General features: G+C 33.9%; 6 protein-coding genes across 14 annotated transcripts; 2 read left to right on the forward strand and 4 right to left on the reverse strand.

The window, feature by feature from the left end:
- The first annotated feature begins 1,482 nt into the window (after positions 1–1,482).
- On the forward strand, positions 1,483–3,547 carry LOC130509641 (GATA transcription factor 21-like). The gene is made up of 3 exons (XM_057005801.1): positions 1,483–1,910; positions 2,122–2,595; positions 2,768–3,547. Exons 1-3 carry the CDS (start codon positions 1,653–1,655, stop codon positions 3,197–3,199), a joined length of 1,164 nt encoding a protein of 387 aa, XP_056861781.1. The 5' UTR covers positions 1,483–1,652; the 3' UTR covers positions 3,200–3,547.
- Positions 3,548–4,657: 1,110 nt separating this feature from the next.
- On the forward strand, positions 4,658–7,356 carry LOC108844703 (uncharacterized). Of its 6 annotated transcripts, none has more exons than XR_008943388.1 (11): positions 4,658–4,816; positions 4,903–4,953; positions 5,051–5,102; positions 5,201–5,274; positions 5,356–5,486; positions 5,595–5,672; positions 5,773–5,880; positions 5,980–6,270; positions 6,332–6,764; positions 6,857–6,988; positions 7,064–7,356. XR_008943388.1 is itself a non-coding variant. In XM_057005044.1 (11 exons), the coding sequence occupies exons 1-11, from the start codon at positions 4,792–4,794 to the stop codon at positions 7,121–7,123; spliced, it is 1,425 nt and encodes a 474-aa protein (XP_056861024.1). In that variant the 5' UTR covers positions 4,658–4,791; the 3' UTR covers positions 7,124–7,356. The 6 variants fall into 6 exon arrangements, 5 of the variants coding, with proteins under 5 accessions (XP_056861024.1, XP_056861023.1, XP_056861022.1 ...); XM_057005044.1 differs by having other exon boundaries at positions 5,980–6,255; positions 6,332–6,769; XM_057005043.1 differs by having other exon boundaries at positions 4,659–4,816; positions 5,595–5,673; positions 5,789–5,880; positions 6,332–6,769.
- Positions 7,357–9,571: 2,215 nt separating this feature from the next.
- LOC108844766 (transcription factor MYBS3) lies at positions 9,572–11,268 on the reverse strand. Its single transcript, XM_018618063.2, has 3 exons — positions 10,866–11,268; positions 10,326–10,525; positions 9,572–9,940 (listed from the first exon to the last, which is right to left on the reverse strand). The coding sequence occupies exons 1-3, from the start codon at positions 11,143–11,145 to the stop codon at positions 9,713–9,715; spliced, it is 708 nt and encodes a 235-aa protein (XP_018473565.1). The 5' UTR covers positions 11,146–11,268; the 3' UTR covers positions 9,572–9,712.
- Positions 11,269–13,813: 2,545 nt separating this feature from the next.
- Positions 13,814–15,007, reverse strand: LOC108844601 (uncharacterized). 2 transcript variants are annotated; one of them, XM_018617879.2, is made up of 2 exons: positions 14,853–15,007; positions 13,814–14,623 (listed from the first exon to the last, which is right to left on the reverse strand). In XM_018617879.2, the coding sequence occupies exon 2, from the start codon at positions 14,610–14,612 to the stop codon at positions 13,917–13,919; it is 696 nt and encodes a 231-aa protein (XP_018473381.1). In that variant the 5' UTR covers positions 14,613–14,623; positions 14,853–15,007; the 3' UTR covers positions 13,814–13,916. The 2 variants fall into 2 exon arrangements, with proteins under 2 accessions (XP_018473381.1, XP_018473382.1); XM_018617880.2 differs by having other exon boundaries at positions 13,814–14,629; positions 14,853–15,006.
- Positions 15,008–15,288: 281 nt separating this feature from the next.
- Positions 15,289–17,078, reverse strand: LOC108846596 (uncharacterized). 3 transcript variants are annotated; one of them, XM_018619814.2, is made up of 2 exons: positions 16,937–17,078; positions 15,289–16,375 (listed from the first exon to the last, which is right to left on the reverse strand). In XM_018619814.2, exon 2 carries the CDS (start codon positions 16,368–16,370, stop codon positions 15,537–15,539), a length of 834 nt encoding a protein of 277 aa, XP_018475316.1. In that variant the 5' UTR covers positions 16,371–16,375; positions 16,937–17,078; the 3' UTR covers positions 15,289–15,536. The 3 variants fall into 3 exon arrangements, with proteins under 3 accessions (XP_018475316.1, XP_056861340.1, XP_056861342.1); XM_057005360.1 differs by having other exon boundaries at positions 15,289–16,386; positions 16,937–17,026; XM_057005362.1 differs by having other exon boundaries at positions 16,822–16,941.
- A 4,127-nt stretch (positions 17,079–21,205) lies between these two features.
- LOC108845512 (putative F-box/FBD/LRR-repeat protein At5g56810) lies at positions 21,206–22,096 on the reverse strand. The gene has a single exon (XM_018618709.2). It carries the CDS (start codon positions 22,094–22,096, stop codon positions 21,206–21,208), a length of 891 nt encoding a protein of 296 aa, XP_018474211.2.
- Between the last annotated feature and the right edge of the window lie 1,178 nt (positions 22,097–23,274).

Below are 23,274 nucleotides of genomic sequence, written 5' to 3' on the forward strand. Positions count from 1 at the left end.
ATCTAATTTAAATTCTGAGTATATTTTTAATATTGATTTGATATTTTTATTTTGGAAGTATTACATATAAATATATTCAACGGGTTTTAGTTTAACGGGTTTTAAATAGGTTATTCAATTACAAATATTTATTAAATTTGATTTTACATAAAATTAGTGAAGATCATATTAACCCATTTACATACATACATATATTATAAATTATTTTTTCAAATATTTTCAACAATTCTCCTGTATGACCAATTAATAAAAGGTCCTTTAGAGCATTGTTAACCGTTCGTAACTTCCCTCGGCATATGAAACGATAATTTGGGCTTCGAATATTGTTAACCGTTCATAACTTCCCTATGTTCCTATTTTTATGTTCAAATAAAAAAAACAAATAATTTGGACTGAATATTGACAAAAAGACCAAGCCTTACCATATGATACATGTACATACTTACAAAACTTATCTATTCTATTAAATTCATATCATACAGAATATGATTATACAAACACACAAACATAAAAATTATGTTTCTTTAAAAAATAAAATTAAAACTAAAACTAAACAACTAAAATTAAAATTAAAAATTATGATCATGATCCGATATTCTACAGATTTTAGTTTAACGGTTTTAAATAGATTTCTACATTTGGACCCGCTTTTTTATATTTTTTAGTTTTATATTCTTTTAGAAATTTATTTTTATATTTATATGTTTTAGTCATATTTGTGTTTTTCATTGTATAACATTTCTCTTAAATAATTAATAGGAGGTTTTAATCATTGTATTAAAATAGTTTGACCATACATATATCAATATGTTATGTTTCTATTTTAATAGTATTGACTAGATTCGGATTCGCCTTTAAAAGAGCGGTATATTTTTTTGTTTTACATATTTTAGAAATTTAATTTTTATATTTATGTTTTTAATCATATTTATACTTTCTTTGTATAATATTTCTTTTAAATAATTAATAAGAGGTTTTAATAATTATCGTAAAATAATTTGACCACACATATATCAATAGGTCATATTCCTGTTTTAGTATATTGATATTATATAATGAAAAAACGTAAATAAAACATAAATATAAAAATTAAATTTATAAAAAAATATAAAACAAAAAATATACCCGCCCTTCTAAGGGCGGGTCAAAATCTAGTATAACTTAAAACTATACAATTTGTAAGTATAAAAAATTCTCTTATTCTGTTAGTTTTTTCTCTTAATCTATTATTTAAAATATCCTTGTAGAATGTACTTTTCAATTAAAAATTCAATATAAAGGATAAGCCGAAGTAATACTTGTTGATTTACGATCGGACTGATGTGAGGGTAGAAATTAAAAACAGTATATTTTTATTCATGTCTTCGAGAATTCACTGTACAAGTTGATGTAAAAAAAAAAAAAGTTGATGTATAACATGGACATAACTAAGAATCACTCTAGCCCACATAAACCATAAATTAAATATTATATATATATATGTGTATATATAATAGAAACCATGTTGGGCTCGTATATCATCTCATAGCCTTTATAAGAGGGATCATTTATAGTACAGATTGGACTCTTTTAGTTTTGCCGTCTATGATCTCTCTCAGCTTCTCATCTAAGATCTCTCACTCTATTTGAGTTTCCATCTCTCTTCCTCATCAATGGGTTCAAATTTTCATTACTCTATAGATCTAAACGAAGATCAAAACCATCATGAAGAGGCCCTTTTCTATCCTCTTGGATCCTCTTCGTCTCATCTTCATAATCATCAAGTTCTTTCTAATTCGTTATCTTCTACCTCATCCATTTTGTCTCTCTCCTCTTACCTTCCTTTCTTGATCAACTCTCAAGAAGACCAACATGTTGCCTACAACAACACTTATCATGCTGATCATGTTCATCTTTCTCAACCCCTCAAGGTATACACACACACTATATATATATTATTTTAGATGGTCTGTCTTTTTTTTAGTTTAGCTGTTGAGATGATGCCTGATCATGTAAAGTTCATAAAATGAATATTAGTTTTAAAATCTGTATTGAGAAAACTTGCATGAAAGAAACTTAGAAACCGCAAAGTTCATTACTTTGTTAAGTTAATTATAAACCTTGATCCTTGATATATATCAGGCCAAGATGTTAAACGGTGGATCGTCATCATCATACGATCACATGGTGCCAAAGAAGGAGACAAGACTGAAACTAACAATACGGAAAAAAGATCATCACGAAGACCAAACCGATTTTCTTCATCAAAACCCGACAAAACCCAATTCAGACTCCGACAAGTGGATGATATCCCCAAAGATGCGGTTGATCAAGAACACAATAACCAACAATAAACAGTCCACCGATCATACTAGTAATAATAATAATGATTATAACGATCACCACAATTTAAATCAGAAGACTAGTTTCGAAGAATATCACGATGAAGATCTCAAGAAAGTCTCGCCCAGGACGACCACGGACGTGACCATGGAAAATCGCTACAATACAATCAACGAGAATGGCTATAATAATAACAATGGCGTGATTAGGGTTTGTTCCGATTGTAGCACCACCAAGACTCCTCTTTGGCGAGGTGGGCCTCGAGGTCCCAAGGTAAATTAATTGCTTTTTGGTATTATATCATAGTTCAATTTGTAAAACACATATTGATTTATCCAAGTCTAATGCACCTTTAGACTCAATAACGCTTTTATCCTCAATGATACACATACGAGTTTAATATTATGTAAAAAATTGATCAACTACAACTTTTTTTTTATTACAGTCTCTTTGTAACGCATGTGGCATAAGACAAAGAAAGGCGAGGCGCGCCGCAATGGCTGCAGCCACAGCTACGGGCGACCAAGAGGTGGTGGCGGCACGGATGCAACATTTACCGGTGAAAAAGAAGTTGCAAAACAAGAATAAACGATCAAATGGAGGAGACAAATACAATAATACTCTCCCCGTAGTAGCCAATACAAAAAAGTGCAAGATCAACGAAGGAGAGGAGGACGCGACCACGGTCGATGGAGATTCTGAGATCAGTAAACCAACAACTTCATCTGATTCTTCAGTTTCTTCTAACAAACTTTGCTTCGATGACTTGACAATAATGCTGAGCAAAAGCTCAGCTTATCAACAAGTGTTCCCACAAGATGAGAAGGAAGCTGCTGTTTTGCTCATGGCTTTGTCGTATGGAATGGTGCATGGATGATCAAATAATGACAAAATCTTCTGACGACACAAGGAGGTTAATTTTATAATAATATATACATAGTAATCAAAATAATGATAGATTTTTGAATCTTGGAGAGATTCATATGGTTTTTGCAAGTTGGTCTAATATGAGAAGCCTAAACATTATTTAATAGAATGTATGAGAGTTTAATATAGTAATTAATAGCTCTATAAATGTTTTGGGAGATTTTGGTTTAGGGTTTATGTTGTGTTTTTTTTTTCCGTGATGGAGCAATGATCACTGATAATGTGGGTGTTCTTGATAGTACATCTTTATATTTTGTTATGTTGTTTGAGAAATAATATAAAACTTTTGTTTATCATCTTTATACATGCCACCATAATGTTAGATATAAATTGATAAACGATTTTAATTGTGACATAAACAAGCCATTCAATTTTCTTAAACAGGCTTAAAATTGAATATATATCAATTGGATAAAATCATCCGTGAAAATATTCTGAACACAAGATTTATGAACGGATGAGGGAAAAGATTGTTGATATCAGAACACATGAATGTGCGTATAAGACAAGAGATTATGTATGAAGACGATAATGTGTTTGTGTTGCATTTAAAGCGACGACATATCAAGACTAAAAACATCCTCATACTCGAGTTAAAAGAGATCTTCAGAAAATTTCAAGCCCACATATTTTGTTATTCTACTTATCTTAAAACTATCTTATTTATTTTCATTGTTTCTAAAACATATATGGGGTTGACCTAATTCAAAAGTGTTTTTTTCTCAACCAAACGCTTATATTAAATCTAAAGAGAGTTTAAACGTTTACATTTGGACTATGTTCAACGATAACAAGATAATAATCGGATGGATCCTTGATAGTTTGATGAACACCAATTTTTTTTTGTCAGCAATGAACACCAATAGAACAACAAAACAAGAGATAACAAAGTTAATTAGAGATACTTGCTAATTAGTGTCTCCCTGATATGGTGCCTTACTAACATGCATGGGCGCATATAAAAAGAGTGAAGTGTGAAATCCAATATTTTTTATTTTTTATTCTATAGCCATTAATACCAGTTTCTTAAGAGAATTTTATACGTTAAATTAGATGTAAAGAAGGTAATAAAGAATTTAAACTAGTATTATTTAAATTAATGAATAATCTAATTTTTATTGTAAGCTTTGTTTTACGTCAATTTTTTTATATTGTAAGTTAAGTCATCTAATTACACGATCTATATATTTGAGTTAATAATAAAAATGAATATTAATGCAAACATATGACTAAGATGTATAGAAAAAATTATGGAAGAGAGTTAAGAAAACACATGAAATATGTAGTTTAGTGTAATTAATGAAACTCATCAAGAAAAGAAAGAAGTATTGGGTTGGGTCCCCCCTCTCAACTCCCTCAACATTTCAAAATCAATTTACAACCACAAACATATATTTCCATCTAATCCTCTGTTTTCGATCTTTCTCTGTTTTCCATTTTTCTCTCATTCTTTCTCTTCTTCCATAACATATCAATTCCTTTTTTAAAAAAAATAATAAACAACCGAAGTAACCACAGCCTGCGTGCGTTGACATTCGATCAATGCCAGGAACTATACAAGTTTCAGGTAATCTCAACGTTCGGTTTCGGGGTCTTAGTGCTTATCACAGTTTCAGCACTAATTAAAATACATGTTTTGTCTGAATCGATCAGTTCTGGGTCTTATTGATGTTCAGACAGCTTCCTCAACCACTTCCATTAAAGGTCTTAACTTGACTCTGTTTTCTTTATCGCTTTCTACTACATTCCTTTTACCATAAACTCAACTTCTTTTTTTTTGTTACTTATCGTCTTGTATCAGTTGCTATGGGGAAGATAGAGTATCGAACTTCGGATTCCGGAGACTACATTTTGTAATTCCTCTACTTTGATTGATTGCTTTTTAAATTTTAAATTCTTGAAAGTCTGATTACTTTCTTGTTTTTTTTTTCTTACTGAATTGTGGCCACAGTCCAGTCACAAGGCTCCAAGAAAACTTGATTGTTACTTTGTTAGATGTCAATGGTTTCGGAATATTACAAAAAGGTAACTTTGTAAAACCCTTTATAGATGATAGATCACAATGCTTTTGGGTTTCTGAATTTGTGTATTTTTTTTGGAGGTTAGAGATAGAGACCAGGATGATAATAGAGAGTGGCTTCTTGGAAGAGAAAGTTTCATTCAGTGGCTATGGAAATGTCCAGCTGAAAATGCAGTTTGTTCTTAGTGAAGAAGATCGAAATCGCATACGTTTCTTGGTAACCACACTTCATTATTTTTGTTGATATGCTCTGTTTCTTGTTCTTTGGAGCTCTGCAAAAATTTCAAATCTTGATGAAATTATTGGTTCTTGATTGCTTACAAAGAGACAATCTGCATTGAGAAAGAAACACGAGGCGCTCACCAGTGGCAGTTCTTTTACCAAGTCTAAAAGCATTGCTTCAGGTTGGTAGATGAAAAGAAACAAGAATATTCTACTTCTCTTTTTTTCGGTTTTTTACATTGCTAAGTTTGTGTGTTCTAAATGTTTTTTTCTTTCTTACGGTTGATGTTATGAGAGATCTGTCTTCTCTAAGTCCAATGCAAACCCGAAACACTGTTGCTGCTACTCCAAAGACAACTCTTTCTCTGCCTCAGGAGACAGAGTCTAAAGTATGATTATCAGTCACTTTGATGACCGCTTTTACTTTAATAAAATTTTCAAAAAAACACTTTTTTATCTTTGGCAACTGATTATTTCACTTTATCTAGATTAGTGCAAATAGAGAACCAGTTTCTTCAAATCTTATAATGGGGAAGCCTAAAGTAAAGGATATAACTGAAAAGACAGAGAATCAACCATCTTCTTCAGATGCTTCTTCAAGCAAGAAGCTCAGGGAAGTTAAGAAACTCGAGAGTGCGTCCTTACTGAAGCAAGAAGAAAAAGGTTTGAGCAAACCGGAAAACATCCCTAAGAGGAAGCCAATGCGGCGGAGTTTGTCAGAGACAAACTTGAGCAACGTTAGGAAAATGATTAGCACCTTTGAGGTTAAAGTGACTCAGGTATATGTCTTTTCGAGGTTTTGAGCATGAATCTTTGTGATCATGATGTTTTTTTTTACAGGATACAAAACTTCAGACGGTGAAGAGTCAAACTGAGTCTTGTAAAGATATGAATTCACAACCAGAAAACTCGGTGAATATAGAGAGAGCGGAAGAAAGGAAGATAATCTCTGAGGGTATGGAGAAGAGAGTTTCTAGAGATGCCTCAGAGACGTGTGATGATTTAGTAACAGTTTCAAGAGAGGAAAGGCCACTGGTTATAGAGGAGAAGAGCCTTGAAGAGAGCACTAGAAGAAGTGACTCGTTAAGTAAGCAGAGGATAAAGAGAAACTCTGTGGTGGAAGTAAGGAATGATGAGAAGAAACAGAGCAAACCTGTGCGTTTGAAGGATTCTCATCTTGAGAATGCACGAGGATCGCGTCTCTGGATATTTCCTGATGAGGCAAAGGATGTGTTACAGAAGAAGATAGGAGAATCCAAGAAGGAAAACACCGGTGAGGTACAAAAGCAGTTGCCTAGCTTGGTGTTTTCTTGCAATTTTTGTATGATATATTGAGATTCTGTGTTTACTTCGTAACATTTTCAGAGGGGATTGAGCTGCAGAAGCATTGAGAAAATGAATATCAACAACAAGTGGAAGAGCATTGAGAGATCGAAGAAACAGAAGCCTCAGACTTCATCTGCAGATTCAGAAAGTTCAAGAGGACCTGTTGGACAGGTAGATGTTCATAAACACATACATCATTAACCAACTAAATTTAAAATATGTTCATCGTATATGTGTCATTTTCAGGTGATGCGTGCATTGATTGTGGTGGGTTTTGCAGGCTTGGTGTTTTTGACACGTAAATGAACTTGAATAATGAAGCTTTCTGTATTTTTTCTCCATTTTCTTGTTATGGAAGGAACTCAAAATAGGTTCCTTGTGCTATAGGCTTCACCCTTTTTTTCCTCTCTGTTGATACATTCTGCAGATGAGCCAAACTTGCATTTTGAGATTGTATTATTTGAACAGTTCTTTAAAAACCAGACTGTATAAGATATACTGTTAAAAAAAAGATAAAAAAAGATATACTGTTGCACATAGTAATATGTTTAATATGCAATCATAAAAGTAGAAATATTTATAATTCCACGGTGATTTGGTTCCACTTCTACAAAAAAATAAACAATTGATGAAAAAAGTTGGAAGAAAACTTTATAAATTATCAATACACATACATAGCTTTTCACTATATGATTATGAGTAATGTAGTGACAAAAAGTCAACGTCACATGAGAAATTAACCTTTCCACTATTTGATTACTGTAGATTCTCAGCATTTGAGTGACATTTTGACACAGTTCTACACTTAAATAAATTAATAAAACTCTTATTGGTGAATGACAAAGAACACTGTTGACAATTAATAATACACATACATAGCTTTTCACTATATGATTATGAGTAATGTAGTGACAAAAAGTCAACGTCACATGAGAAATTAACCTTTCCACTATTTGATTACTGTAGATTCTCAGCATTTGAGTGACATTTTGACACAGTTCTACACTTAAATAAATTAATAAAACTCTTATTGGTGAATGACAAAGAACACTGTTGACAAGGGATCTTTTTCATTATTGGGCGACAAGCCTTTATTCAATTTTTTTGCAATGTTTGTTCACATATCGGCACATGGAAAGAACTCAGGAATTATTTTCTCAAATTTTTTTCTTCATAAAAGGTGAATTATATGAGATGACGTCACATCGAATCAATAGATTTAGGCTCTATTGTTAAGCTTTACATGTGTTCATACTGATAATTTGTAATTTTTTTTCTTGTCAACTGTTTTTTGGAGAAGTAGAATCAAATTAGGATGAATGGAGATTGTATCATTATTGAGTTTGTTTAAGATGTCATTGAAGAATTCAAGAAACAAATACCATTGCATAGAAGATAATGAGCTCTTAGTTTATTAACACTTTAGTATACTCTCATGATTTGCTAAAAAAAATGTAAAAGTAGTTAGGTTAATAATGTTTTTTCTCTGTATCGTATGTATCTTAGGACCAACATGATCACATACTCCCAACTAAATTTTCATTGTCTTTATGTAATTTTTTGAAAACTTTAATTTTGTATAAATAATTAGCTTACTTTTCATAAGTTCATTTGACTAATTCAAAGTTTGTTTATGATATTGTATCTGGTTAAAATTTCTCCAAAATCTGCTGTTGCTTATTCATTTAGATGCCAATCAATCCAACATAAAGTTTTGGATGAATGTGAGAAACACATTTTAAGCAATTGCTTCGAGATTATATAGTAATAGTCAATGACTAGGGATTACAGAAATTCTTTTATAAAAAGAACTTGGCATTCAGACTAACCAAAATGGATTGTTTGCGCTTTATAAAACCTTAAATTTTTTTTTTACGAAGAATAAAATTTAGGTCTCCAAATCTTAAAATCTGGAAACCAATTATGCAAATATGAAACCCCTTTTTTTTCCTGAAGACAAGGTCCTTAAAAGAAGATTTCAGATTGCATAATTGGTTCTTTTTTTTTCGTCACAACATTATACTTAAGGTTATCCGCACACGAAATGACAGACAGTAATTTAGTATATTAAGGAGCTTTTTATTCAGATAGTTCTATCAAAACAGGAAAATGTAATTAAAACCGATAAAACTTAGATATACATTTTTACTGAAAAACTTATGAATCAAATTGTTGATGCTCTAAATTCGCGACCATAACTATTTCAAACCTGCTAAACGTTAAGACAAAAAAAATACACTCTAAGCTAGTGGTTTCATTAATATAGTCGTAATATGGTCTTGGTTCAAGTGGGATATCCTAATATCCAAAATCTCAACCAAGAAAAGAAAAAATGGCTTTTTCATATCTATTGATGACATAAAAAGCCATATTTAGTCCTCCAATCACTTTGTTTCCTTTCCAATAGTAGTGTCACTATTAACACAGCTTGCACTTGAATATATAAATGTTTTTTTCTGAATAAAAAAGTGGATTCCTAATTATAAAAATGTTAAATTGTGTATTGTTTTCCCCCAACAACTAAATTATTTGGATTCTGAAAAGTGCTCCCGGTTTTGTATTAAAGTGGATTCCAAATTATTCTGTGTAAGAAGATATAGCTCGAAAACTAAGGATTTCTGTATGCATTGTTACAACTCTACTGTATTTGGTTAAGTTGACAAAAGAAAAAGAAAAGGTTTGCTGACTTGCGTTTGGGCACGCAAGTCAAAAATCTCTGGTTAATAACTTTATCATTGCGAATAGAAATAAATGTGGACGCAAGGTAAACATCTCACAATGATAAAGAAATATGTACCGATGGATCAGAATCAAATTAGATAGCATCGATGGTTGATATATGTAAGCATTTTAGATATTCTAATTACATCCATTACTTAAGGAGTTATATGTATTTCACGTAACGCTTATAGGTCTAATATTCGATTTGGAAGACTGATGAGACGCAAGCCTCAGATCAAGATCGAGTCCACCTGTGTTACCCGACCCGGATATTTCAGGATCTGGATGTCCGATACAAGGATCAGTCAATCCTTGTTTCCAAACAACCTCTGTGGTCGACCCAATCTGATCATCATCATTACATGGAATGAAACTATTTTCTTCAACGTTGCCTGCCGAAACCTGTTGAATATATAGATTGATAACAGGAGATTTTAATTTCTTATAACAAATCAAGAAAATATATTTTCATATACCATTCTTATTATAAGGCTCAGATTATAGTAAAATATCCACATTTTTGTTTATAAAGATTTTGACATCTGGAGTGGTAAAAATGTTGCCAGAAAGTTGTAAGAATATTTGGAAATGATATATATTAGTAAAGAAAAATACAAATTATGTCTGAACTTTTGAAGATGTGACATTTTTCCGTTATGGACTTCCCTTAAAACCATTGAATTTTTTACTTTACCTACGAAGAGTTTAATTTCCTTTTGATATGTATATATAGAAAATAAGATTGGAACGTTGACCAAAATAAAAAGAAAATAAGAGTGGAACTTGCCATATCGAAGAGGCTGGTGCGGCGTCTCTTGTGATGGAGAGTGGTGGCTTGACGAATGAAGTATTTCTGAGCATGACTTGCCACTTGTGTCGGAGATTTTGTGACGACGAAGTTTCTAGAGATTCCTCTCCAATCTCCTTTACCAAGATTCTCTAATCCAGTTAGAAACATCCGGTGCTCTTTCTCCGTCCAAGGAATCCCTACTCATAAAGAAAATTAAAATGATCTCATTAATTAAAAAAGCCTTAACAAAAAGCTAATGATAAAATTCATTTATAAATACATTATTTTATGTCCACAATGAATTTTAGATATATATATATATAGCGGTTGCATACTATTCTTGTTTGATTGATTAACATAGGTCAGAACAGTTGATTACAATACGGTTATATACTTATATGGCACATCTTTGTGAGAAGTGTCTAACTTTATATAATAATATATTCTGCAAGACTGCAATTTTAGAACATGTTAATAATTATCATAGTCCGACGGACAACCCCAAACAAGAATGTAACAATATGTCAAAGCTGTAACCTTTTTTGCGGTCGGGTGTTTTTTGGGTGAGACCGTCGGAGACATAACCGGCAAGGGAAGAGGAAGGGGAGGAACATGCGGGTAAGCAATCCATGCTAAAGCTTTTCTTCATTGTGGCGGCAAAAATTGACAAGGGTGGAGGAGAATGAGGACCTGGTGGTGGTGAAGAGCCTGTGGTGTCTACATGAACACCAAAGAGCTTAATTACTCTTGTTTTGTTGGAAGAACATGTTCTTGAATTATGTCCTACGCTTCCACAGTGTGAGCATTTTCTGCCCATTGAATGAATAAGCAAAGAGGAAAGAGAAAGAAAGAGATGATGTTGATGATGAGGAGAGATTTTGGGGTTTATGTAGAATGGTGGAGAGCATAGAGATAGAAGATGATTGGATAGGCCAAGTTTATTTATTGGAGGATGCAACAACTTAAATGATGTAGTCCAAGTTGGTGTATTTCTATGTTTAGCCAATAAAAATGCGAGTTTACGCTTAAAACAAAAGGGGGAAAGCTGTCTTTATCAGTGGGGTTTTGTCATTAGTATGGACAAAAATGTGATTATAATGTCAAAAATGAAATCTTCATTTATTTTTTCACGTAGTCTTTTTATTTGTACTTGATTTTGCTTTGTATTTATGCTTGATAGAATCTGTGATTTGAAAAGAGAACGAGGTAGACATAACAAGAAGGGAATACATATGAATTATATAGTTACAAAAATATGTATCATATAAAGGCTTACATCCTTCATAAGAAATGTAGCTTCGTGGTTGAGAGGGAGAAGACTTGGATCCTCCAATAGTTTTGGGGAGGTGTGTAGTTGGATCATGGATGACCTAATAAAATGTGAATAAATAAAAACAAAACTACATTAATTTACTATTTTGTAAACTAGAAAATGACAGAAAACCTTATTTATTCGACAAAGACACGTATTATATATTAATTTCTTTTGTTTGATGGTAATACAATTTGGAAATTATGTTTTCCTATATATTATGTTGGAAAAACTAACCACACAATCATAGAATTATTTGACCTGGTATCATAACCAAACCCATAAATTCGCTACACACTCTTCGACAAATTCCTCGATGTAAATTAAAAAATATGAGTTTGCAGAATAATAGAGATCAGAAGAAAAACACTCAATAAACATATAAGACAGATACAAGCATTTTATTCGAAATTTATCTAGAATGACTATATTTCTAGGACCTAGCAATGAAACAATTCACTACAATTTTAAGTATAAAAGATATAGAACTTCTCTCTCTTTTTCGCACAGGCCACCGGCCGGTTTGCTTGATCACTTTGGACGAGAGTTAACAGAACACACAAGCTCCCCTTGTTGAATAGAAATCTATTACATTAGTATAGTTGAATTAGGATATTCGCTCCTCTCCATAAATCTTTTAGAAATATTTTCAAAATACTTCCAACTTTTATAAACTATAAAAGTAATATTTCCAAGATACTATTAATGTTTAATAATTCCACAAAAATGATTTTTTTCTAATAAAAACTACTGTTTTGGTTTAATTAATGCGATTCTATTTCCATCTAAGTTCATGACGAATTCTTTAACGTAGTCTCAAGGACGAAAGAGTCGTCCAGTCATCCACATATATTTTTAAAAGATTGCCTGATTTGTTCAAATATGTGTAGTCGATAACATTATTAATCAAGTAGTAGACAAAGCACTACTATCCAACATACAAGTATAGCTATTTATTATCAATGGTAAAATTGGTCTGGAATATGGATTTGCTTAGTTCGGAATGCCGAGCTAGTAATCAGTATTAGAAGACAATGATGACGATTCATATATAACTAGATGATAACCCGCGCCATGCGTGGGATGAATTTTTTAAAATATGTTGTATTGAAATATTACAATTAGAATGTATCTTGTTATCAAGATTTTTTTTACATTTGATTTGGGGTGGACATTCGGATACCGTTTAGTTCAGTTTGGTTTGGTTCAGTCCAGTTATGTTTCGATTTTTTGTGAGTTTGATCTGGTTCGGATCTGCGGATTCGGTTTGGATTTGAACTCAGATAACTCATTTTTAAAAAAAAAAAAAATTGTATATACTTTAAATTTCTCAAAATATAAAAAAAAAAAATTATTTATAACATATAAATATGTATAATGCAAGCTAAAATACTTAAACTTAACATAAAAGTTGGTTAGCTTCAATATTCGGATAAGAAATCAATAGATATTTGAAGTATTGATATTTTGAATATCATTTAACTATTTTAATCATGTATTTTTAACTATTTGTAAATATTTTCAAGTATTTTGGACAACTTAATAACATTTTATATATTTTTATGTTCTTTTAGATATTAAATTCTAAAAATAATTAATATATTTAAGTATATAAATCTGGTTTCGATATATTCGATATTCAAAATATTTCGTTTCGGATCAGGTTCCGTTCTAAAAAATATCATCTTAATAACATCTTACAATTTTTGGTAGTTTATAGACATTTTAAAAAATTCAAAATATAACATATATGAAAATCTATTTTTTTAAATATGTTTAAGTGACTTTTTTATAATATTAATTAAAATAAAATGTAGAGGATACAAATTTTTTTATCAAATATTTTTGATTTGTAATCATTAATTATCATATATATGTTAATCATATTAGGTAATTTGGTAGCTTTTATTTAAGGAAATAAATTTACGTAGCTTTTATTTAAGGAAATAATTTAAGACTACTAATTAATATGATAATTAGTTTAATAAAAAGTATAATATATATGTATATGGACCAACATATTTTTCTAAGGATTTCTGAGAATCATCCTAGTGATGACAAGTGGCTACAAAACATGTTGTAATGTTCCAGGATCAATATACAGGGGATAATCTATTAATGTAGATTCTATCTTCTATTGCATTTAGAGAAATATGACTGGGATTCATATCTATCATATAGTAAAACAATATTATAATGTTGATTCCTTTCTTTTTGTCAAATATTCATGTTGATTCATACAGGTACAATGGTTGGCAAATGACCAAGGATTCTCTCTACCGTCTTACTTTCTTGTTCTTTGAATAGCATTCCGAGGTGTCATGATTCTTCTTCCTGCAAAACTCACACCATTTTTCGCTCCCGGAAGCTTCTTCATCCATAAGCCTTTGCCTCCATTCATCACCTCGCAACATCTCAACAACCTCAGTGATTGTAACGTCTTTTAAAGTTCGAATGTATGATACAGACTCATGATAACTGGCGGGCAACTTCATAAGAATCCTAAAGATGACATCATCATCAGGAATGTTTTTTCCATAGAACCTTAACCGGTTAGCAAGATTCATCACTCTCCAAGCAAACTCGTCAACACTTTCATCTTCTCCCATTATCAAATTCTCATACATCATCCCAACATTCTGTTTCTTCATACTCCGAATCCTCTCTGTTTCTCCAAACTCCGCCTTCAAAAGTTCCCATGCTTGCTTCGACGAGGTAGCTCTTGCTATCCGAAGAAAGATCGTGTCAGTTACCGACATCTGAAGCATATAAAGAGCCGACATATCCTTGATTCTTAGATCTCTCTGTGACTTAGCCAATTCTTCTTCCATAGGCTGATCCGAGGTTTCATCCTCTATAACATCCCATAGGTCACGAGACATCAGTAAGGTCTTCATTTTGATACTCCAAAGCTCATATTCGTCTCCATTGAACACCGGAACAAGCTGTTGCATCTGCGTTTGAGCCTCCATGGCTACTATGACTATTTCTTGTTGTCAAAGATGAAGATAAAAACGTCATAAGCAACTACAAATCAACAAAACTACACACATGATCTATAGTTTTCTAATTATCCTAAACATGGTTAGAAAACATTGAGCTCAAAAAACTTCTTTTTCTTTTTCTTTTATCTATAGCAAACTTGAACAAAATTCAAGAATGTCAAGATTCCAGAACTTAAAGAACCTGCGGGGTTTATAAGCTGAAATTACCTTGGCTTTGCCACTAAGAACTCGTAGTGTAGATACGATCTCAAATTTGTGTCGGTGAGAAATCTATACTTGTTACTCTCTGCTCTTTACTGTTCTAAGAGGAAGAAAAAGAGTGAAGTCTTTGTTTCTCAACTCAATTATACACAGACACATCAAAAACACGTGCCACGAGTCTATGAATGGAAATCCACCTAACGCACCACTACTAAAATAATAATTTTTTTTTTTTAAGACTACATAAATATTTTGTTTTTTCTTTTTGTTGAAATTTGTTTCGTTAAACATCCGATCAATTAACAAGGATACTAATCAAGAAAATTAAAACAAATTTTAAATATCAAACAATATCTGAGATTCTTAAGAAAATATAACAAAGAGAAAAAAAAATCATGTATTCATTTATCAATTCAATTAGAATTTAGACCAAACAAAGCACTAAAGTCAAACACCAAAACAAACGAATGCTTTCTTCCCATCAAGTGGCAAAACAAACGCTCTACTTACTCTGGACAGCGAGCAATCACATCACAGTACTACTCACCGGAATGTCTCTCAGGGAGACAAACCCTCAACTAATTCTCTAACATGATGCAAATTTGCTACAACCCAAACTTACAAAGAACTTGACTGAAACCTAGTATTATTTTTCTCTTTCTCATCATGCATTTAATTGAAAACCTTCGGTCATAACAAAAGATAGACCAAAACGAAAAACGAAATCACAAGAAAAACTTTTACTTCCCACTCCTCTTTTCTCCGTCTTTCCGTCAATGGCACTTGGGAGACTTTAACCTTTCTGATGCTCCGTTTGCTTTGAGTGACATTTTCCGAAGAGTTTGACGTTTCACGTTCGTCACCGTGACTTTTTTCCACACCAGTGACCGATTCTTCTACAGATTCTTGAGCCGAATTGTATTCATGCACCAGCAAGAAATCAATAAGATCGCAAATAGAAAGCGTTTCCGCTTCTCCGACCAACGCTTCATTAAACCTTAAAGGCAAAGAGGAAAGAATCTTGTCCACCACTTCTTTATCTTCGATCTCCCATCCACAAGACCTCATACGAAACACAAGTTCCATTACCTTCCCAGTGAATTCATGAACTGTTTCCGTGTCGCTCATTTTCATATCATCATACTCTTTCTTGAGATTAAGAAGTTTTCTAGCTTGATACATAGGACCGCCTAGTGATTTCGCTGACAAAATCTCCCATGCCTCCTTTGATGATGTAGCAGAAGCTATCCACGGAAAAATCTCAAAGGTTAATGCGTTTTGGATCATATGAAGCGCTGTTGTGTCCTTCATTTCCATCCATTGTATCCACGAGGCTGAAGCAGTGGATGATGATGACGATGCATAACCTTCTTCAAATTTTTGATATGCCGATGAAATTTCCTCTTGTTGAACTATTCCTGTCTCCACGACATCCCATAGATCGATAGCCTTCAGAAAGGTTTTCATTTTTACGCTCCAACACTCATAATGAGTCCCATCGAACACAGGAACAACCATCGTCATAAGCCCTGAATCAAAACTTAAATTTTATTCCCAATAAGTCAAAAAGGTATTTTGAGCAAAGATAAATATCTACACCAAAAAACACCTAACTATTAGCTGGACTATGGATCAATATCTCAATAATAACTAAAAAAACATGGAAGAAGAAATTATAAGCACAAACACTAAAATATGAGAGACTTAAATGAGTTAAATCATATATACATATTACTGTCATGTTTTCAAACCAGAGCAAGTTTGCAAGACACGTGCACGTCAATAGAGTTGCATAGACATAACACATACAAAAATATTATGTAAATTATCGCCACAAGTTATAAGAGAAATATAAGATCTTCTGAATTGTTGCTTCTCCCCAGCTTACGTATATGGAATTGTCAGATTCAGTAAGAACTAGAAGATGCTAAACTTGGTCAAAGAAAAAACCAGCAAATTCATATAAAGCACACACCATGAAAAATGCACAGTGTATTGTAGAAACTTCAAATCTGAAACCGAATCATTGTTTCTGAAAAGATTTATAAATTATTCCAAAAGAGGGATCTTGTAGGAAATCGACATTGTACCTGATCGTATCAAGTATACGAGCACACCCCAAAAAAACAGCTGCGCATATAACCCTAATATTTTCTATTTATAACTCTAATAATTCTAGTTATAACCCTAATTTTGGTAGAAAACCGTGTAGTTTAAAAGGAAAAAAATCCGAGATCTTTGAGAAGGAAACGGAAGCCAAATACAAATTAGTTAAGATTCGTTTTGATTTTTATATTATTCAGAAGATTTTTTTAATTATAATCGGATTATTAGGTTTTGCCGTTAGTAATTTTTTTTCATTTTTTGAAGAACAGCTGGAGATGCCAAGTTGATGCCTCTTGGACGGACTCAACAGCTGGAACGGGTTTGGGCATGGCTTTATCTTCTTGGAGTTTGATTAAAGAGGTGATCACCGGACAAAGAAAATGCCAACAACTGAAATCGCCACTCCTCTGTTTGAGCAATTATAACAAGCTATAATAGCTTTTTGATATTTTCTTAGGATTTATAAACTCCTCTGTTTCAAACCTTATAATATAATCTAGGGGATGATTGATTATGGCTGTAGATGCTGTAGAAAGCAAAATCTGACTGAAAGACATATATATCAACCAATCAAGCTTTCTTTTTTTTAAAAATCTCACAGCAAAAAAATCTCTACAAAATTGAAATATGGCTGTAGAAAGCTTTATTTCCAGAGCAAAACATAAGTGCTTTGTAAAGTTACAGCAACCAAAACTACAGCAAATAAATCTACAGATAAAATATTACAGCCAAAAACATAAAACTACAGTCCTTATCAATCAACCCCCTAAACGCTAATAATCCATTAACAAGATTACAAGCTGACATGAAGCTTTAGTCAGAGATCTCAACTCCTTTTGTATCAGCATACGCTTCTCCGTGTCCGTATCCGTTGAATATAGAGTTATCGTAGCAGTCTTTAAACAATGAGCGTTTTTCAGAATGTAAGCGGCAACTTCTTTTGCTTCCACTAGTGTTCCTGCATAGCCTATCCATTCAAGAGTTTTCAGATGGGACCTTAAGCATTCAGCAACAGAGCTCGGTTGATCCTTAATCTCTCTCTTAGGAAACGAAGGTTCCTGAAAAAAACATCAATATATATATGATGGTCAACAAAAGGTGGTTTTTGTCCGACCCGCCCACAGATCCTATTCAAAGCCTAAGAGGAGAAACTGTGATTTTACCTGGATGAGCTTGAGAGATCGTAGCTTAGGAGAATCTTCAAGCAAAGGCATAAGCAGACTAAACTGAATAGTGCCGTAAGTATGTAGTTCCAGATGAAGAATCCGTTTGCAGATTAATGTACCCTTAAGATGTGAACTGCACGCGAGACACAAAATCATTTGTTATGTTCAAATAAACAAAACGTAGGTAGCGTGGAAAGAAAGTTTCAAGCGTTTTACCAATATTGAAGGGGATAAACTTAAGGAAAGATGCTCAAGTGAAGTAAAACCACAGGTTTCTGAGGAACATAACCACAGGTTTTTGAGGAAACATTAAGGCATCGAAACTGAGAGCAGTTTTAAGCTACTATAAAACCGTGACATTTATATGAAAATAGTTAATTGCCTTTTCAAACGCTCTCTAGGGCGAACTCTCTCTCAGTGAAGACGCTGCCGCCGCTCGTAACCCTCGACGCCGGTGAGGCCTCTGGCCACCGGCGTCGGGTCCTCTGTATCACCTCCTGTTCTCTACTGTCTTCCCCCGAATTCATCGTTGTCTCCATTTCTCGAGCTAGTATCCTCGTCGTCTCCAACTTCGCTTCCTTGTCGGACCCTATCGCCGCTTCCCTTGCTCCTCCCCTTGTCACCGCCGCCTCTCCTGTTCTCCTCCTCGTCACCACTCACACTCTCACGGCGAGCAGAAAGGCCAGATCTAGAAGACTCATCGGATCTGCTCGCTGTTTCGTTTCAACCGTGACTCCGCTGGGTGTATTTCTCCCACCGGAGCTAGCCATTCGACATCCCGTCTCTTCACCGGTCGGAACTCTTGAGCTTTTGGTCAGGAACCCTCTTCGACGGATTCCATCAAACGGAACTCTTGGTATGGGCTTTCATTTCTTAATATCAGGTTTGTGGATCAGCTCAGGGTCCAACTAGAGGAATAGGTCTCGATACGGTAATATCGGAGCCCTTGCTCTCAGTTTGGCCTCAGATCCCATCCCTTTGTTGAATATAGCCAAGAGATTATCATCGCCTCGGTCAGGATCTGAACAATACTCTGTCTTGATAAATCTAACTCAAAGGTTTTCTATCAGTTCAATCCCTGCAACTCCACGAGTCATCAGAAGTTCCAAGCACACAGAACCAGCGATTCCCACAGATGTGGTATTAGCTTGCTATCACCCTTTTACCCTGTATCCTCATCCACAGCAAAACACTCCTTCGAAGCTCAGCTCCGCTGTACTTTCTGGAATTTGTCCTCTCATGATTAGCTTGATACAGCTTGGTGAAATTCGTTGTTGTTTGGTCTCCGTAACTCTCTGGCTCCGACACGGTAATGTTGGAAGTTGGAGTCAAAGCGTGAACTCAACAACTGGTGGTCCATCAAGCCTGGTTCGGTGCTTACCTCAGGTCCTCAAGTTTAAGGAAATCAAGTCTTCATGGCCGGTTATAGCATCAAATACACAAAGGAAATCAGAGACGAAAGGAGCATCAACTGTTTCACTATCTAGCTTACCGAACAATTTGCTCTCCGGAATGTTTGAGATTCACATAGTCTCCCGGGTCAGTATTGTTGGTGTTAGAGCTTACTGCGTTCGTCCATTGTTTCTGAATAGTAGCGCCAAATATGGGCAAATAAGGCCTTTCTCTATCGTTCTTGTTTACGGTTCCAGAGTTATACCTCAGCTGCTCTTGCAGGCCAACAGCGGCTTGATCATTTGTAAGACTGATGCGATGTGGAATAAAGACAGGAAGACAGCAGGGTTAGGATGGGTCTTCTCAGGCCAAGCTCTAGATTTTCCGATCCATGGATCCCTAAGGCAAAGCTACATCAGATCATCCCTCGCAGCGACATCAGCCCTTTTCTTGGTGCTAATCTTAGAGTTCTCAACACTCAAGGTTTTCTCCAACAATTCAACGCTCGTCAGAGCTATCTCCAGTAGCCTCCAGTCTAAAGAAATCATCGTGGTGAAAGATATACGATCAATCTCCTCTGGATTTGCATCAATCTGCTTCTGCAATTTCTCAAAAAATGCTTTAGTTGATGTTTTAGCAAAAAGGCTCTTCAAACCTTCTTATCTTTATTTTTGTAATGGACTTCAAGAGTTGGGTCATCTTTGGACCTATTCTCTACTTTCTTAGTTTAATGGAAAATTATGTGACAAAAAAAAAAACCGTGACATTTTGATTCACCTGGTTGAGTTTTAGACTTTTGTAGGTTATGAGAATGTTGGAGAATACTCAGAATTAGATTCACCGATTTTTGTTGTGAAGTAGTTTGAGATGAAGCATAAGATGTTCAGGGTAATGATAAGGAGCTCTCAAGCTATAATAGCTTTTTGATATTTTCTTAGGATTCATAAACTCATCTCTTTCAAACCTTATAATATAATCTATAATGCTAATAATTCACTAACCAAGAGAAGCATGACATTCATCTTAAAGGTTTTTTGTGTTGTTGTCGTTGCATGGCTTTACTATCTCATCTAATAAGATTTCAAATCCAAAATCTCTTTCTTAAGATTTTAAATATTTGATTACAAGCTGGCATAAGGCGCCTGAAGCTTTAGTCAGAGATCTCAACTCCTTTTCTATCAGCAAAAGCTTTTCCGTGTCGTTTGAACGTAGAGAGATCGTAGCAGTCTTCAAACAATGAGCGTTTTTCAGAATGTAAGTGACGACTTCATTCTCTTCCAGTGTTCCTGCATAGCCTTTCCATTCAAGAGTTTCAAGATGGAAGCTCAAGCATTCATGAAGAGAGCTCGGTTAATCCTCGAAATCTCCCGTTGTAAAGCCATGTTTCTGAAAAATATAAAAGCATTCAACTTAACCCTCGTGAAACAATATTACTAGACCGATTTGGTTTTGGAGTGAACAATAATCTAATGTGATATTACCTTGTTGAGCTTGAGAGATCGTAGCAAATGCATAAGCAGACTCAACCGATCGATTGTGTTGGACCTACGTAGTTCCAGTTGAAGAATCGGTTTGGAGATTGATGTACCCATAAGATGTGAAGCCTGCACGCGAGAAAAAACAAAAAAAAAAAATCATTTGTTATGTTCAAAGAAAACAAAACAAAAAAAACCTAGAAAGAAAGTTTCAAGCGTTTTATACCATTGAAGGGTACAAACTTAAGGAAAGATGCTCAAGTGAAGTAAGAACTTTCATGAGCTTCCCTGTTTTTGACTCATGCACGGAAATATTAGCCTCCACCAGCTTAGGCATATCCTCAACAAAATTAAAACAACCTACACGATCATGGATCTTTAAGTAGTTCAAAGAAGGAGCGTTTATCTCGAATCTTGGGTCATCTAAACCACAGGTGGCACATTCTGAAGTAATGGACAGTCTCTGTAGAGAAGGGACTGATATGGTGTACAAGAAATGTCCAAAACTGCAATGTCTTTGGAGGTCGAAATCTTCAAGAACAGGACAAGCCGATAAAACTCTTTTGAAAGATTCTTCGTTGTACTGAAACCTCACACGTATGAGGTGCAAAATTTTCAGGGAAGGGAAACAAACAGGTGAGTCTACAAAGTCCACAGCAATCCTGCCTGTGAGTTTCAAGACAAGAAGTGTTTTGAAGACGTTGAGGTTACCTGGGAATCTGATGGGAGAGTAAAGAATCGGATAATATTTCAAAGTGATTTTGATCTCTAGGAGAGTGGAACGGATGTTTGGGAATAAGAGAGTATCTATGGAATCAGAGTATTTCCCAAGTTCGATATCTAGGGTTTTAAGAACAGGAGCTTCGTGTAATGGCAAGGACATACCACAAAATTGGTCAAATCCAAGGGAACCATTGTAGGGACAAGTTTCGTCATACACGAGCGTTGGCATCATCTTCCGCACATAGTTCCATCGTTTAGACAATAAGCTTGTGGACATTGCAGTTCTCACCGGAACCAATGAGAGGATTCGAAAGAGCAAGTCATCAGGTAGGTGACTGATCGTATCAGAGCATGTCAGCTCTTCGATTGCCAATCTCGCAGCTTTCATCGCTGCAGTCGTTTGAGATCTGAAGGAGTAGCCTTGTTTTCGGAGCGTAGAGGATAGGAGAGTTATCAAACCCTAATTTTGTTAAGGTTTCCTCTCCTTTTCGCTTATTATTTGTGTGTTATATAAAAACTAGTATTTGGGCCCGTACTACGTACGGGTAAAACAAATATGTATTAGTATTACGTTTCTTGGTTAAAAATGTACTAACACTATTCCTGAATACCAAAATATATTGAAGACTGTTAATTTATACTTGCAAAAACATATATTGTGGATAATATATTTAGGGAACTATATCAACTTATAGCGACAATAAGCTAAAGATCTCTATTAGCAATAAGTAAAAACACCTCTATTAACAATATTACCTTAATCTCGTCCAGACATGACTCTTTGTATACCATCTTCAAGTTCTTTATGCCAAGATGAATTAGTCTTTTTTTTACCCTATATCCACAATGTCAAAAAACTAACAGAAAAAGTTTCAGTAATATTAAAGCTTTCCATGCTAAGTGAAAGAAAGTGTAGAAAATATATACCTGAGTATTTCCCCTATCTAATTTTCAAATTTGTGCAATCTTGTTGTCCCTTCATCTTTCTAATCTATATAAAGGAAACTTCAAGGTAAGTTATACAAAAAGGATAGATAGTATTACTTTGAGAAGCAGAGAAAATAAATCTGAATAAAAAATAGTCATACAATTATTTTGATCTTTGTTGCTGTTGCAGTCAAAACCTAAAAAAAATGATGAAGAGATAGAAAACGATAAAGAAAAAAAGAGAAAACACATACAAAAATTAATTTGTTAATTGATAATTATATAGGATACCAAACGGTTTGAATCGTGCCATGAATTTAGGGATAGTGGAGTTCTTTACTGTTAGAAAGTTTCTTTTTACAATGTTTGATTTGATAATTAGCTCAGAATTTTAACCATCATATAGATAATTTTGTTAATCTTTATTTTTATTTTAAATTCCACTTGTCAGGATTTTATTGGCAAGGCGACTTGCGCTTTAGTATATAAGGATATTTTTTTTGTATATATGTTAAATTTATTCAAAATAAAAATAACTGTTTTACAACAAGTGCATCATGTTTTTGATTATCACACTTTTAACTTTGATTATGGACTTTTAAAAGAAATCACCGGGTGGCGAACCACCGGGATAAGCCT

Source organism: Raphanus sativus, chromosome 3, assembly GCF_000801105.2.
Source record: "Raphanus sativus cultivar WK10039 chromosome 3, ASM80110v3, whole genome shotgun sequence".
Classification (NCBI taxonomy): Eukaryota; Viridiplantae; Streptophyta; class Magnoliopsida; order Brassicales; family Brassicaceae; genus Raphanus; species Raphanus sativus.